The 15,170-nt window shown below is 42.6% G+C and overlaps 1 protein-coding gene across 3 annotated transcripts in view; it reads left to right on the top strand.

Moving 5' to 3' along the window:
* RFFL (ring finger and FYVE like domain containing E3 ubiquitin protein ligase) overlaps nucleotides 1-15,170 on the top strand; it is a 67,098-nt gene that overhangs the window by 5,304 nt on the left and 46,624 nt on the right. For 2 of the 3 annotated variants that reach the window (XM_023517502.1, XM_023517501.1), the window contains exon 1: nucleotides 1,755-2,728. The exons of the other annotated variant lie outside the window; for it this stretch is intronic. In XM_023517502.1, coding sequence (XP_023373270.1) covers nucleotides 2,632-2,728 — 97 coding nt within the window. In that variant the 5' untranslated portion in view covers nucleotides 1,755-2,631. Of the gene's footprint in view, nucleotides 1-1,754; nucleotides 2,729-15,170 lie in introns of those variants that run through there. 3 annotated transcript variants of the gene reach the window in all.

The raw sequence follows: 15,170 nt of genomic DNA, 5'->3' as shown, positions 1-15,170 counted from the left end.
TCTTGCCTCAGCCTCCCGAGTGGCTGGGACTACAAGTGCCCGCCATAACACCTGGCTATTTTTTGTTGTTATTGTTGTTGCAGTTTGGCGGGGCCGGGTTCAACCCTGCCACCCTCGGTATATGGGGCCAGCACCCTACTCACTAAGCCACAGGCTCTGCCCCCCTCTTTTTTTTCCTTTTTGAGACAGTCTCACTTGGTAGAGTGCTGTGGTGTCATAGCTCACAGCTCTTGGGCTCAAGTGATTCTGTTGCCTCAGTCCCCTCCCAAGTAGCTGGGACTATAGCCCGCCACAGTACTGGGCTATTTTTAGAGATGAAGTCTCACTGTAGCTCAGGCTGGTCTGAAACTCGTGACCTCAGGCCATCCACCTCCGCCTCCCAAAGCGATAATATTGTATTAAAAGAAGTTAATCACAAAGACACTGTTATTCCTCTTATTTCTTACATAGCCTTAAGTTGTCATAATTTTCATATAATCTTATAAAACCTCAAGTACCTAAAGCCGTTAGTTCAAATTTAGTACCTTTGATAAACTCTAAATGTGTAATCCTTAATCTTTCCAGACTAAAAGGAAGAACTTGGATGGAATATGGTTACAGTTTGAGGAAACTGATTAAAACTGTATCAGAATCCAAAAGGGGAAATGAAAGCCACAAAGCTCTGCTTACCTTCTCAGTGGAGTTTGTCCTAGCAGTTTATACAGTTCCCCTAATTCACATTTACTTCCTGGGCACAGTACCGTCTAGATTTTCTCTTCCTTATTTAAAGTTGACTATTATAGAACAGGCCAGAGCCTTTCTAATAATACTGTGTTTTTTTCTAAAGAAGGTTCTGAATTTGTGCCTTGGCAGGCATATTAGAATGTTTGTGACTTATCATTAACTACAGAAATATTTTTTTAAATGTGGTCCAAGAGATAATGGTTGTCAGCTGCTATAAAGATGTGCTTATCACTTAAAAGGGCTAATTAGTAGTACTATAGGGAAACTTCTTTAAAGGCAGCCATTTTTCTTAAAAGAAAAACAATGGAGAGAAAATTAAACAGGAAAGATTTTATAATACCTTACAAAAGTTCAGTGTGATTATCCTACTGGAATAATATAATTATGGGGAATTAAATGAGTTGGATAAGTAACTTTTTTTTAAACTAGCCCCTTGAAAAGGAATAGAATTAAGTGGATAGTTTTTTGAGACAGTCTCATTTTGTCACCCTTGATAGAGTGCTGTGGCGTCTTAGTTCACAAGTAAACCTTTGGGTTGGGCTTAAGTGATTCTCTTGCCTCGGGCCTCCCAAGTAGCTGGGACTACAGGCAAAGGATGGATGAGGCTAGGTGTGGTGGCCTGGAATGCCATCCTAAGAAATAGCTGATGACCATGGAGAACCACCACATATTTTGAGCAGGGAACAGAGGATCTGATGTGAACTTTACTATTTTATTTTATTTTTGAGACAGAGTCTCACTATGTTGCCATCAGTAGAGTGTGGTGCCGTCACAGCTCACAGCAACCTCAAATTCTTGGGCTTAAGCGATTGTCTTGCCTCAGCCTTCCAAGTAGGTGAGACTACAGGCGACCACCACAACACCCTATTTTCTTGTTGCATTTGTCATTGTTATTTAGCATTCCTGGGCCGGGTTTGAACCCACCAGCCCTGGTGCCCTAACCACTGAGCTAAGGGCGCCAAGCCTGATGTGAACTTTAGTTTCTCTCTTGTCAAATTAAAACAGAAAGCAAAGACTGGGTCTTTTGTTTTCTTCGTATAACATCATGCCAATTCTAGCCTATTAGGACAAAGTCAATAATAATTAATAGCTGTTGATGAAGCCTGTCATACTAGAATTGATTTTTTAGTAAGCTGGATAACAAAATTGACATAAATTTAGGGCTTTTTTTTTTTAAAAGAGTAAGTGTTAAGACGATTTTCATAGCCTTCTATGTTCCTCATGCAACCAATAGGTGTGGTCAGCAGATGATTTAGTTCTTACCATAAAGAATGTGGTAGCTGATTGGAAAAAAAAATTGCAGTGCTTCTGTCTTAATGAGAGAACTTGAGTTGTCTAAGGAAATAAGAGGTCACAGATGGCCTAGTGGGGAAAAACACAATGAGTCTAGTTCCAGCTGACAAAAATTTACTCTAATGATTTGACCAGCTGAGGACTGGGCAAGTTCCCGAGTTCACAGACCCAGATGTTCTAATTTGTAAATGCAAACCGACTTCTTTATCAGCCTTCTGGGGAAATCTTCAGAACTGTGAACCTGCTGCCTTCAGTAATCTTTCTATCTAGAGCTCCAGGCTGCTCCTCAGATGAAATTTCAGAAACCCTTCACTGTAGCTTCCTGGGTAAGGGCTTCAGAGGAGGCCCAGGTAGCCGCTGTGGGGGAATGAAGTTTATCTGCCCTCAGTGATCAGCACTTGATTTAAGACAATCAGTGGGGTGCCTCATCTTTTCTAGGTTGCTGTTGATTGCAGCTGGCTCAGGCAGAGTTGTTTGGGAAATACGAGTTTTGCCTAGCGTGAGTCAGCACTGCCCGGGTAAACTGCCTGCTCTGTTGCAATCTTGCTTACCAAAGAAACGTCCCCAGGCGGCACCATTCACTTAGCCTGAAAGCTGCTGCTCTTGGTTCCTGAGATGATCTCATCTGAACACGGCTCCAACGACTTCAGCTACAGGAACTCGAGGCAGCTTGCTGTCTGCCTGGGCAATGTTTTGAAACAGGCAAAATCAGGTAACCCCAGACAGTTTTGTTAGTTTGATTGATTAGGTTAAAAACTGGGAGAATCCTCAGAAGTGAGTCAGCGCCTTATCAATTTGAGTGTCTTAAAGTGAGCCCTTCCCTGCTTTAAAGGAGTACTTAAGGGGAAAATTTTTGCTTTATTTGGGATGTGGATGTGGCTTTAGACCTAATTAGACCATTGCTTATATAAACATTAGGGAAGTCAAACATGTTAGTCTTACAGATTTCTCCATCTTTTGCTCTTGTATTTTCTGTTCTTTTTGTGTCTTGTGAGAAACAGTTTAGTCAAAGTAAACCATCATTAAAGAAAAAGAGGTGAAGGTATTATTCACTTACCTACATGGCAACTGAGTATTGCCACTGCACGGGGCTCAACTTTGTAACTCTTCATCTAAGCAGCAGAATATCCTCTCTCTGGGTAGTCACCCCACCCCTTCAAAGTTACGCTTCTGCTCCTTTCAGTTCCACCAAATGGTCCGTGTTCTCTTTCAGCTCAGACTTTTGGATATGAGCCTTCTCTCGAATACCTTGCCCCAGCCTAACTTGGCCAACTGGTTTCAGCCTAGAAGTGACTTATTCCACAAAACCTCTTATTTATCAGGATCATGTGGGTACTCAGGAGAGCCTGTATTTACTCCAGTCACAGGGTATATTGAGAACTGGGATCTTTTCTGTTAGAATTATATCCGTGGTACTTGGCACATAGTAGTTTCTCAGTAAAGTAACAGAATGAGGAAGAACCTATACTGTACATGTACTTTCTCAACTTTGATCCTTTTACCAACCTTTTGTTATTTCGGCTTCTGCCCCTATTTCCTCATCATGCTTTCTGAAAGTTCAGTGTTAGACTTTTTTTTTTGGGGGGGGGACAGAGTCATTATGTCGCCTTCGGTAGAGTGCTTGGCGTCACAGCTCACAGCAACCTCAAACTCTTGGGCTTAAGTGAGTCTCTTGCCTCAGCCTCCTAGGTAGCTAGGACTGTTGGCAGCCCTGGTGCATGTGGCAGGCACCCTACCCACTGAACTAAGGGAGCTGAGCTGGCAGTAGACTCTTAATTACCAATCCCAGTGTCCCACTTTCAACCTTCCGTTATCTCTGCCTAGCATTTAACAACTGCTGATCCTTTTTTCCCTAGCAACTCTCTTCATTTCTCTTCTGAGTTGCCAGAGTATCCTTCTGTTATTTCTTCTCCTTTTATCTATCTCACAAATGTTGAGATAGTCCAAGGTTTTAGCTCGGGTGTCTTTTTATTCTTCTCCCATTCTCTTCTTCTGAGGATCTCAAATATGCCTCATTATGTTTTATGAGCCCAGCTCTCAAACGTCTATCCTTGGCAAACTTTGTCTTAACTTGACAAACCAGGGTATTCGAAAGGCATTTTAGGGTTGGCGCCTGTGGCTCAAGTGGCTAAGGCGCCAGCCACATACACCTAAGGTGGTAGGTTCGAATCCAGCCCAGACCCTCCAAGCAACAATGACGGCTACAACCAAAAAAATAGCCGGGCGTTGTGGCGGGCACCTCTGGTCCCAGCTACTTGGGAGGCTGAGGCAGGAGACTCGCTTGAGCCCAGAAGTTGGAGGTTGCTGTGAGCTGTGATGCCATGGCACTCTACCCAGGGGGAACAGCTTGAGGCTCTGTCTCAAAAAAAAAAAAAAAGGCATTTTAAATTCAAGAGGTACATAGCTGAACTTACTATCTCACCTACCCAGTATCTGTTTGCTTGTTTTGCTGTCTGTTTGAACTCTGTGAGTCTTATCTACCACTGGTCAGATACCTTCCTGGTCATCCTTTTTAGTGCTTACATCTTTTAAATATGCTAAACCTATGTTTGCTAAACCCTGTTGATTATATTGGAATACTGTTCTATGTGTGGTTTTTCTTCACCCCCACTTAATTTACCTTACCAGAGGTCAAAAACTAGACCTTTTGTTTAACCAGCCCATGGCTTAAAATTTTGTGAATACTTAAGGGGCCGCATTCTTCCAAGATTTCAGATCCCATCATTCTCTGGGATCTAACGTAACATTTTACCTATGTTGCGTCTAGGAATTTGAGGGTGTATCTCCTGGTTTAGACCCTTATCAAATGGTCTTCTCCCATAGTAAGTCTTTCCTTGCTCCTATCCTCTCCTTATTGTTGCACAAGTTATCTTCCCGAAGGCCTAGTCTAATCATTTCATCCAGGGAAAATAGGGAACCAATGTTTTGGTTCCTGTTTCCTACTTGGCTTGATTTGTAAAGCCCTTAACAGTTTGATCCTATCTTACTTGTTCCTTCTGTCCCTCACCCCCAGCCTTTTCTCTCCTATGCAGCTTCACTAAACTTCTCCTTTTTTCTTCATTCTTTGGTTATACCATGTTCTTTTAGGACTCTGCCTTTTCTCAATGGCTTCCCCTTCTGTGACTGGTAGAATACTCATCCCTCAGGAGTCTTAGTTTATATATGAATCTTTTCTGGCATCCCCAAGTATAGTTCTTCTTCCTTATTTGTATTTTTATAGCACTGTCTGTTCACTACACTGTTGAGTTTCTTAACTGAACTTGATGTTGCTGGTCTAGAGCCTGGCCCTATCAGAGACAGGGTCTCCGGGGTCAAACTGCGATTCTCAGTGTCTTTATTAGTCTTTGCAATATTAGAATATACATCAGCTATTCTGTTACGTGGCATGCTTTTGGTTCATATTTGATAAACTTCAGCCCAGGAGTGCGTATTCCATATGTGTCACCTGAAGCCATTAGGTAGCCATTCAACATTAATTTGAAAATTTAAAGGGCTTGCTAAAATCTAGCCCCACGATATTACCTAACATTTTCATAGTGTTTTACAAAATTACTTACCTTATTTGATACCCATAAAAACCCTGTGTTAGGTAGGCTTTATTATCCCTATCTTACCAGTGGTTATAGAGCAAGTTCTGACATTGAAGCATACATTCAGGTAAGATGCAGAAAGAAACTTTTTTTTTTTTTTTTTGGTGAGACAGAGTCTCACTTTGTTGCCTGGGGTAGAGTGCTGTGGCATCACAGCTCACAGCAACCTCAAACTCTTGGGCTCAAGTGATTCTCTTGCCTTAGCCTCCTGAGTAGCTGGGACTACAGGTGCCCAGCACACCACCCAGCTATTTTTTAGAGATTGGTCTAGTTCTTGCTCAGGCTGGTCTTGAACTCCTGAGCTCAAGCTGTTTGCCCACCTTGGCCTCCCAGAGAAAGAAGCCTATTTGTACATTGTATTAAGCAACTGGTTTGTCTTTGTAGTTAAGTATATTTCCTACTGGGTTCCACAGAAATGCTGCCTTTGCTCAACAGGCAATTGCTAAAGATCTTGCCTTTTCAAGGCTATCTAATCAAGGCAGAAGGAGGAGGTACCCAGAGCCTGCCTGGCCTATGGAAAGGCCCTGGTTGTGGTCGAAGACATTGGTTGTAATTAACAGTGTGCCCAGTCTAATCGTTCATGTTTTTATGTTGTACTTCAAATATCTGGAATTTGTTGAAACCTATTGCCTCAGCGTTGTGTCAAACCAGGCTCATGAATGAACGCAGTCATCACGAAATGGAGTACGCTGAGTGTTAAGAGTAGGAAAGCTGTCATAGTGATTCTAGGAAGTGATTAGCTTTGTTGAGTACTTCACAACTTTTGGAGTACAAAAATGCCTTATTTGGGACTTTGTGAAATTTGGTACAGAAAGATGGCTCGTTAGGGCTAGGAAATAATCTTCGTTAGATACTGGTATATGGCATTCAGTTTTGATCCCCTTACACTTAAGAGGATAATCAAAGATGATTAAAAGGTTGAAAAATAGGTCCTATCATTATAAGTTTTTAAAAAGGAAAGATTTTAGCCTAGAGAAGGAAAAGCTAAGGGATAGCTCGATTACCATCTTCAAGTATAAAAACAGTTTTTGCCAGGGGGATTTTGATTCATTATTCTTCATGAACTTCAAAGATTCAAGAGGAAATGGTCTTAAATTGAAGGAGGAGTAATTTTGATGAATACAAGGAAGACGTTTTTGATCATCAAAGTTGGAAAACATTTGAATGACTGCTCAAAAGAATATTGAATTTCTTTTTTTTTTTTTTTTTTTTAAGAGTGCAGCGGTTTGATGATCGCTAGCTGCAGCCTCCAATGCTAAGGTGATCCTTCCTTGTCAGCTTCCCAATAACCTAGTACTATAGGTGTGCACCACCATACCCAGCTAATTTTTTTTTTTTTTTGAGACAGAGTCTCACTATGTTGCCCTCAGTAGAGTGCTGTGTCATCACAGTTCACAGCAACCTCAAACTCTTGGGTTTAAGTGAGAGTCTACCATGCCCGGCTATTTTTGTTGCAGTTGTCGTTGTTTAGCTGGCTCAGGCTGGGCTTGAACCCGCCAGTCTTGGTGTATGTGGCTGGCACCATAACCACTGTGCTATGGGCTCCAAGCCAGCCCAGCTAGTTTTTTTTTATTATTATTATATTGTATAGACAGGATCTCACTGTGTTACCAGGTTAGTCTCAAACTCCTGGCCTTTAAGTAATCCTACCTTGGCCTCCCAAAGTGCTGGGATTATAGTCATGAACCACGGCACCCAGTCGAGTGTTATAGTTATCTATTACTGTATAAAAAATTACCCTAAAAATTTTCTTTTTTTGTGAGACAGTCTCACTTTGTTGCCTTTGATAGAGTACCATGTGTCATGGATCACAGCAACCTCAAAGTCTTGGGCTTAAACAATCTCTTGCTTCAGCCTTCCAGAGTAGCTGGGACTACAGGTGCCTGCCACAGTGCTATTTTTTGAGATGGGGTCTTGCTCTTGATCAGGCTGGTCTCAAACTCCTGAGCTCAGGCGATTTACCCTGCCTTGGCCTCCTGGAGTGCTAGGATTACAGGCACAAGCCACCACCTCCAACTTTACCCTAAAACTTTTTTTTTCTTTTGTTTTTTGAGACAGAGTCTTGCTTTGTAGCCCTCAGTAGAGTGCTGTGGCATTACAGCTCACAACAACCTCAAATTCTTGGGCTTAAGGGATCCCCTTGCCTCAGCCTCCTGAGGAGCTGGGATTATAGGCGCCTGCCCCAACACCCAGGTATTTTTAGAGACGAGGTCTTGCTGTGGCTCAGGCTGATCTTGAACCTGTGAGCTCAGGTAGTCCACCAGCCTCGGCCTCCCAGAGTACTAGGCTTCCAGGCGTGAGCCACCATACCCGGCCTTACCCTAAAACTTTTGATGGCATAAAATGACAACCATTTTATTACTCATGATTCTGTGGGTTAGTAATTTAATTAAGGGGAGGACACATTTTTGTTCCATTTAAGTTTGATTAGGCTAGAAAATCCAAGATGACTGTCTGTGGCCTTGGAGCTACCTGTTGGCTGGGACATCTTGTTTCTCTTCCGAGTTCTCTCATCCTTCGTTAATATAGATCAGGCTCCTTTTACATGGTGGCTGGTCCATGATGAAGGGTGCAGTGTGTCACACGTCATCACTTTTGCCCCATTCTTTTGGTCAGAGCAAGTCACAATTATAGGCAAGATCTAAGAGGCAGATGGAGTGTCACAATCATTTTGCAGATGGGCACGCAGTATGGTTGGGATTATTGCTGCCAATTTTGGAAACAATTTGCCATACTGACTTTGGAGATTTTTTTCATGAGAGAATAATGAACACAAGTTTATTAAATGGGTAGTTTGGGCATATGATTTACAAATTCAGCTGTATATCAGAGTCATCTGAGAGCTTTTTACAAGCATGGACTTTTGGTACCAGACAGATGACTCAGTGTCTCCTGGATGTGTTGGCATATTAGAGATACTTTGCATCCTTTCTCTCAGGTAACTACCTGTAAAATGAGTATGGGAGTTGGTGAAAGATCCAGATAGGTATAATATGTACAGCAGAGTGTTAGGTGTATTCAGATAGGCCTGCTGGTCTCCTCTGGCTTCCAGGGCTTGGCTGGTCCCTCTGCCTGGCACGCTGTTCCCTCCAGTTTGCCGAGTGTAAATTATATCTCATTCAGTCAGCACATCGTCAGAACAGTGTTTCTGGATGACTCATTTTTTTCTCATAGTTTCTAGCTCTTTTCCTTTATAGTATTTTTTAGTTTATAATTAAATATTTAGACAATTATTTGACGTCTAATAGACAAAAATATGTCTGCTTTGCTTTCCAGTATCCAACATAGTGCTTGCCTCAGAAAGCACTGAGTATTTGGTGAATGAATAAAGAGTTGATTGAGTACATGAATGAATGGATTGATACTTGAATTTAATTTTAAAAGGTAACTAGAATTTTGGATAGGTGGGAAATTTCTTGTGCTGAACTGGAAAGTGTAGATTATATTGCTCACATAATTTCAGAAGTTTGGAGGAGCTGGTTTGGGAAAAGATGAGGGGATTGGTTGTGTAGTTTGCTAAATTTGAGGTATGGCTATCTAGCAGGGATTTAAAAATGAGATACCAAAACTGAAGGATAAGAACGATTCCAGATGTTTTGATTTAGGAATTACCTGACTGGAGACTGTGAAATCTATTCAGAAGGATTCAACAGATACCAAGTGAGCTGTGTGCCAGACAACTGCATTATAAGGAAGGTGAACTGACGTGTGAGAAGGAGCCAGCTTGTGAAAAGAGCCGGGGAGAATGTTCTAGCCAGGAAAGGAACCACAAGCATCTAGACCGTAGGGCAATAAATTATTATAACTTTTGAGGACTTAAAAGGAGGTGACCAAAGGACAGAGTGAGATGAGTGAGGGGGAGAGGAACTTCTGGCAAAGTGGGGGAGTCAGCCAGTACCCACATTCATGGGTCTCTCATGAGTCTCATAGGGAGCCTAGACTTCAAACTGTGGTGGAAACTGCTGAAGGCTTAAAACAGGAAAGTAACAAGGAGAGATTTATTTTACTCTATTTTTAGATACAAGGTCTTGCTCTGCTGTCCGTGCTTGGGTGCAGTCATAGCTCTTTGCAGCCTAAACTTCTAGGCTCAAGCCATCCTTCCTGAGCCTCCAAGAAGCTAGGACTATAGATACATGCCACCATGCCCACTAATTTATGTGGTTTTTTTTTTGTTGTTGTTGTTGTTTTTGAGACAGAGCCTCCAGCTGTCCCTCTGGGTAGAGTGTTATGGCATCACAGCTCACAGCAACCTCCAACTCCTGGGCTCAAGCGAGTCTCCTGCCTCTGCCTCCCAAATAGCTTAGACCACAGGCGCCCACCACAACGCCCAGCTATTTTTTGGTTGCAGCCATCGTTGCTTGGAGGGTCCGGGCTGGATTCGAACCCGCCACCTTTAGGAGTATGTGGCTAGCGCCTTAGCCACTTGAGCCGCAGGCGCCCAGCCTAATTTATGTTTTAATAGAGAGGAAGTCTCTGTATGTTAGCCAGGCTTTGTCTCAAACTCTTGGCCTCAAGCATTCCTCCCACCTCAGTTTCCCAAAGCACTGGAATCTTAGGCATGAGCCAATGCATCCGGTCTTTCTTTTTTGACACAGAGTTTCAAAACTTGTTGCCCTGGGTAAAGTGCTGTGGCGTCATAGTTCACAGCAACCTCAAACTCTTGGGCTCAAGTGATCCACTTGCTTCAGCCTCCTGAGTAGCTGGGACTATAGGTGCCTGCCACAATGCCCACTTATTTTTTAGAGATGAAGTCTTGCTCTGGGTCAGGCTGGTCTTGAACCTGTGAGCTCAGGCAATCTACCTGCGTCAGCCTCTCAGAGTGCTAGGATTACAGGTGTGAGCCACTGTGCCAGACCTGGCTATTATTTTTTTGTTGTTTGTTTGTTTAAGAGATGGGGGTCTCTCTCTTGCTCAAGCTGGTCTTGAACTTCTGAGCTCAAGTAATCCACCCGCCTTGGATTCCCAGAATGCTATGATGCTAGGATTATAGGCGTCAGCCATTGTGCCTGGTCTTTTTTTTTTTTTTTGAAATTTAGAAAAATGGATTTTGGGCTAGGCTTGGGAGGATTGCTTGAGCCCAGGATTATGAGGTTACAGGATTAGTGAGCTATGACACTGCTGCACCCCAGGTGACAGATTACGACTCTGCTTAAAACAATAAATAAAAGAATAGAAAAATCATTGTGTCCTATAGGCTATACATTGCTTTGTTTTGGGATTGGGTCTCACAACTCACAGCAACCTCAAACTCTTGGGCTTATGGGATTCTCTTGCCTCAGGCTGTAGATACCCAGCACAAGGCCTGGCTATTGTTTTTTTTGTTTGTTTGTTTGTTTGTTTTTTGTAGCAGCAGTAGTTGTTTGACAGGCCTGAGCCAGATAAGAAAGCGCCCGCCCCAGTGCATGCGGCCATTGCCCTAGCCACTGAGCTATCGGCAGCAAGCCTGCAATCTCAAACTCTGGGCTCAAGTGATCCTCCTGCCTGCGCCTCCTGAGTAGCTAGGCCTACAGGTTCATACCACTGCACCCAGATAATTTTTCTTTTTGAGGCAGTGTCTCACTTTGTCACCCCCGGTAGAGTGCTGTCACATCATAGCTCACAGCAACCTCAAAGTCTAGGGCTCAAGTGACTCTCTTGCCTCAGCCTCCTGAGTAGCTGGGACTACAGGTGCCCACCACAACACCCAGCTATTTTTAGAGATGGAGTCTTGCTCTTGCTCAGGCTGGTCTTGAACTCCTGACCTCAACCAATCCTCCCACCTTAGCCTCCCAAAATGCTAGGATTCCATGAGCCACTGTGCCCACCCTGTACATTGTTTTAAACCTCTTAAAAACCCTATTATTTCCCCCCAGACAAGCTGTGGAAACTGGAGAATTTTAATTTGCTAAAGGTCATAGATAGTTAAGCAGTAGGACCACTAGACCACCCGGGAGAAGCCAGGTTTGTTTTACTCAAGCCTTGTGGCCTCACTCACTTTTGCTTGTCTTCATCTGCTTAATGTTTTCTCCTATTTTTCGATTTAAATCTCAGGGGTTTCTGTAATAAACATATAAAATACCCACTTTTCAGTTGAGGAATCTGAGGCACAGATGAAATGATCAGTGCCTGGGCACATGTTGAGTATCCAGATTCCAGTTCTCTTTCCACTGCACTGTGACTGTGTCTCAGGCTGAATGGTTTTGGTCAAGTAGGTGAAGAGCTTCCTAATTATCCAGCAAAGGAGGAATGGAAGAGGGGGTGGGGTAGAAGCCTACTTAGACAAAGCAGAAAACAGCTGGACTTCCCATTTGGGGACCACTTTGTTCTTAAAGGTTTGCATGAATGACCTCATTTAGGTACTTCATTTTAAAGATGAGAAGGAAGCTTAGGGAAGTGAATCACCTAAGTCACACAGGAGGAAGATGTGAGTTCTGTTTGACTCTGGGCTCCATTCTTTAAACCCTGGACAATACCATTGGAGAGTTCTATCAGGATGTCAACTAAAGATGAATAAAAGGTTTTCAGAACCCAGTGATGGCTTAGCCCCAGTTGTATGATTCTGTTGGGAAACCAGTTATATAAAATTCTTCTGATTTTTCTGCAATAACTTGAGTAGCTCAGGAGAGGGGAAGAAAGGGGGAAGAAGTTCAATAAATCAGAAAGGAGGAGCCTCAGTGTGCAGGAATAGTGGATTGTGTTAAGGAAAATTGTGTTTGAAGTGTGTGGTTCTGTTTGATTCAAGGCATGTTGGGATATGGAAGAAAATGCCAACATGGATAGGATGAGTTATTTGACTTCCATAAATGCTGCGTTGAAGGGTATGGGTGGGGTAGAGAAGTATGGGAAAGTATAATACGGATTGGCTTGTTACAGACTGAGGGTGGCATTGGGTAGGGCTGGCCAGGGGATCCTAATCTAACTTCTTAGACCTCTCAAGATTCTGGTCACTATGTTCTAGGTTTGATGTCAGTTCACAAAGTGTATTTTGTTGAGTACTTGTAAATGATCAGTCTTTTGGAAACAGGGTAGTATTCAGATTTTTCCCTCCCTTAATGCCTGGGTGTGTCTCCAGTCAAATGAGTGACTGAGCTTAGAATGGAATGCCAGTTTATTATTTTAGGGTGAAAGATTCCTTTCTTGTTAACAGGATTGTGGATTTTTCCAGGATGATTGGTTTTTAATATCCAGAGATCTGGGAAATCAAATTTTATAATATCAAGCTTACTTGGGAGTTTGGGATTATAAGATAAACTGGTTTGTAGGGGAGAATACAGTTTAAAAAGGACTAGAGTGATAATTGCTTTCTATATACGGGGTATTGTAGTTAGTACTTTGCATACAGTAGGACATTTAATTCTCCCAGTGATCATCCTGCGTAATAGGCACAATTATCCTCAGTAGACCAATGAGGAAACCCAGGCTTTGTTCAGGCTGGTAAGATGCTGAACTGAGATTTGAATCGTGTCCCTCTGACTAAAGAGCCATTCTTTTAGCTGCTATTATATGCTGTTCCCCTTAAAACTTCATGAACTTGAAAATAGCACACTGTACCCCATGATTGCATTAATGTACACAGTTATGCTATAAGAAATAAAAAAAAAAAACACTTCATGAACTAACCTCCTTCCACTATAGAGAAGATGGTATCACCTAGATCTACCATTTCTCTGCCTTGGGCAGTTCTAAAGTCAAAATGTCCCTCTCTGTTTTTTTCTGAATTTCTTTGTTAACCCATCTTTGATGTGATCACATTCTTTGTTTAAATGCTATGTGGTTATACCATCACCCAAGCTTTTTTGTCCCCTCTTGTTGCTTTTAGTTTGGAGGATATTCTGTCTCTTTGGAGGGACTTTATATGTCTGCACACATTGATTTGGTATTGATTTTATTAAATTTATGTGAAGTTTTTGAGTTTCCTCTAGCTCCTAGGTTGTCAACTCCCCATCTCCCCTTCCTCCTCCACTGAACTTAAATTCAGATTCTAAGGCTGAGTTCTAAATACTCAGTCTGGCTCCAGTCCAGCTGTCTAATTAGCCATGGCTCTCAGATCACTGGGCTGTGATTATCAATACCTTCCCTCTCCCTTTATGCCTGGGTGTGTCTCTAATCAAATTCAGCTACTCACTGCACCTATACGTCCTTGATTTCTAACAGAAACTGGGGTTTCAGTTTGGTGTGACTCCTCCCTGGAGGCAGTCCCTTCCTCCTTTGAGTCTCATAGCAGAGAATTCTCTTTTATGTTTCCTTGATGGCACAACACACTTTCTGCCACGTATTTCAGTTGTGATGTGTACATGCCTTTTTCTCTCCTACTACACCCTCACCTAATGGAGCACATCCGTCTGGCCGACCTTTGTATTTATTCCCCCTAGTGTCTAGTTCAGTTCCCTGCGTCCAGTAGGCGTTAGAACTCTGTCCAGATGAATGAATGAGTGGATGCACAGAATTTCACATTCAAATTTCTGCTCTGTGGTTTAGGTTTCCCCCTTCCTAGCTTTTCTTCTTCCTTTCCCATCTCCTTTCCGTTGTTTTCTGTTAAACGAAATGTTTTCTCTTGGACTGACTCACCAAACTTGTCTTCACCACTCCCTTTTTTTAATCTCGTTTTTGCTTCATTCTTTCCCCACTAGCCGTCCCTGAGGGGGTGCACCACATGCTGCTGGCCATCCTGTTGCGGCTCTTTTCTGCCTATGAATCATATGACTAGCATGGGAATCACTAGAGTGGTGATTACATTAAGATCTTCATGAAAAGACCGTGTATGCAGAACAGTTCTTAAAGTTTGTCAGCATGTTGCTTTCAAGTGGGAAGTTTTCTGGTCTGTGTTTCAAGGGAAAGGGAAAAGTCCTTGAGTACTAGGGAGGCAGATCAAGGCATTTATTCACACTGCAGGATGTGTGGGATATGAGAGGGCATCTTACTTGACCAAAGAAATAATGCAGGAAGCCACAGAAGCTTCTAATAACCATTAACATTGAATCCCTCATTTTTTTTTCTATAGCTGGAAAAAACATTAGAGATTAGTGTAGTTCAACCCTCCTATTTTCCAGATGAGAAAACAGACCCAAAGAGGCTAAATGACTAGTCCGTAGAAACTAGGGTATCATTGCCCATTGTTTACTCCTAAGACTGAATGTGGCCTTGGGAAAACCAGCCCTTCATAAGCAGCAAAAGTTACCCCTGCAGGTGAGGGTTTAGGTCTCTCAGATTAAAGGCTTATGCAATGCTGAAAAGTAGACTCTATCACAGTGATTTAGGATCTTAGGTGCTGTCAAAAATTTTTTTTTCTTTCATTTTGAGACAGAGCCTTCCTTGTTGCCCTTAGTAAAGCACCGTGGCCTCATTGCTCACCACAACCTCAAACTCTTGGACTCGAGCAATTCTCTTGCCTCAGCTTCCTGAGTAGCTGGGACTACAGGCATCCGCAACAACACTCAGCTATTTTTAGAGATGGGATCTCTGCTCTAGCTCAGGCTGGTCTCAAACCCATAAGCTCCAGCAATCCACTGCACCCAGCCCGTGCCGTGAAAATTTTTAAAGATTGTTAATTAAATTATTATTATTTATTTTTTTGAGACAGAGCCT

This window comes from Otolemur garnettii, unplaced genomic scaffold (genome assembly GCF_000181295.1).
Source record: "Otolemur garnettii isolate 467f Iridium unplaced genomic scaffold, OtoGar3 scaffold00112, whole genome shotgun sequence".
NCBI classification, from domain to species: domain Eukaryota; kingdom Metazoa; phylum Chordata; class Mammalia; order Primates; family Galagidae; genus Otolemur; species Otolemur garnettii.
Note: the sequence above shows the minus strand (reverse complement) of the source record. Positions and strands in the feature narration are given on the sequence as shown.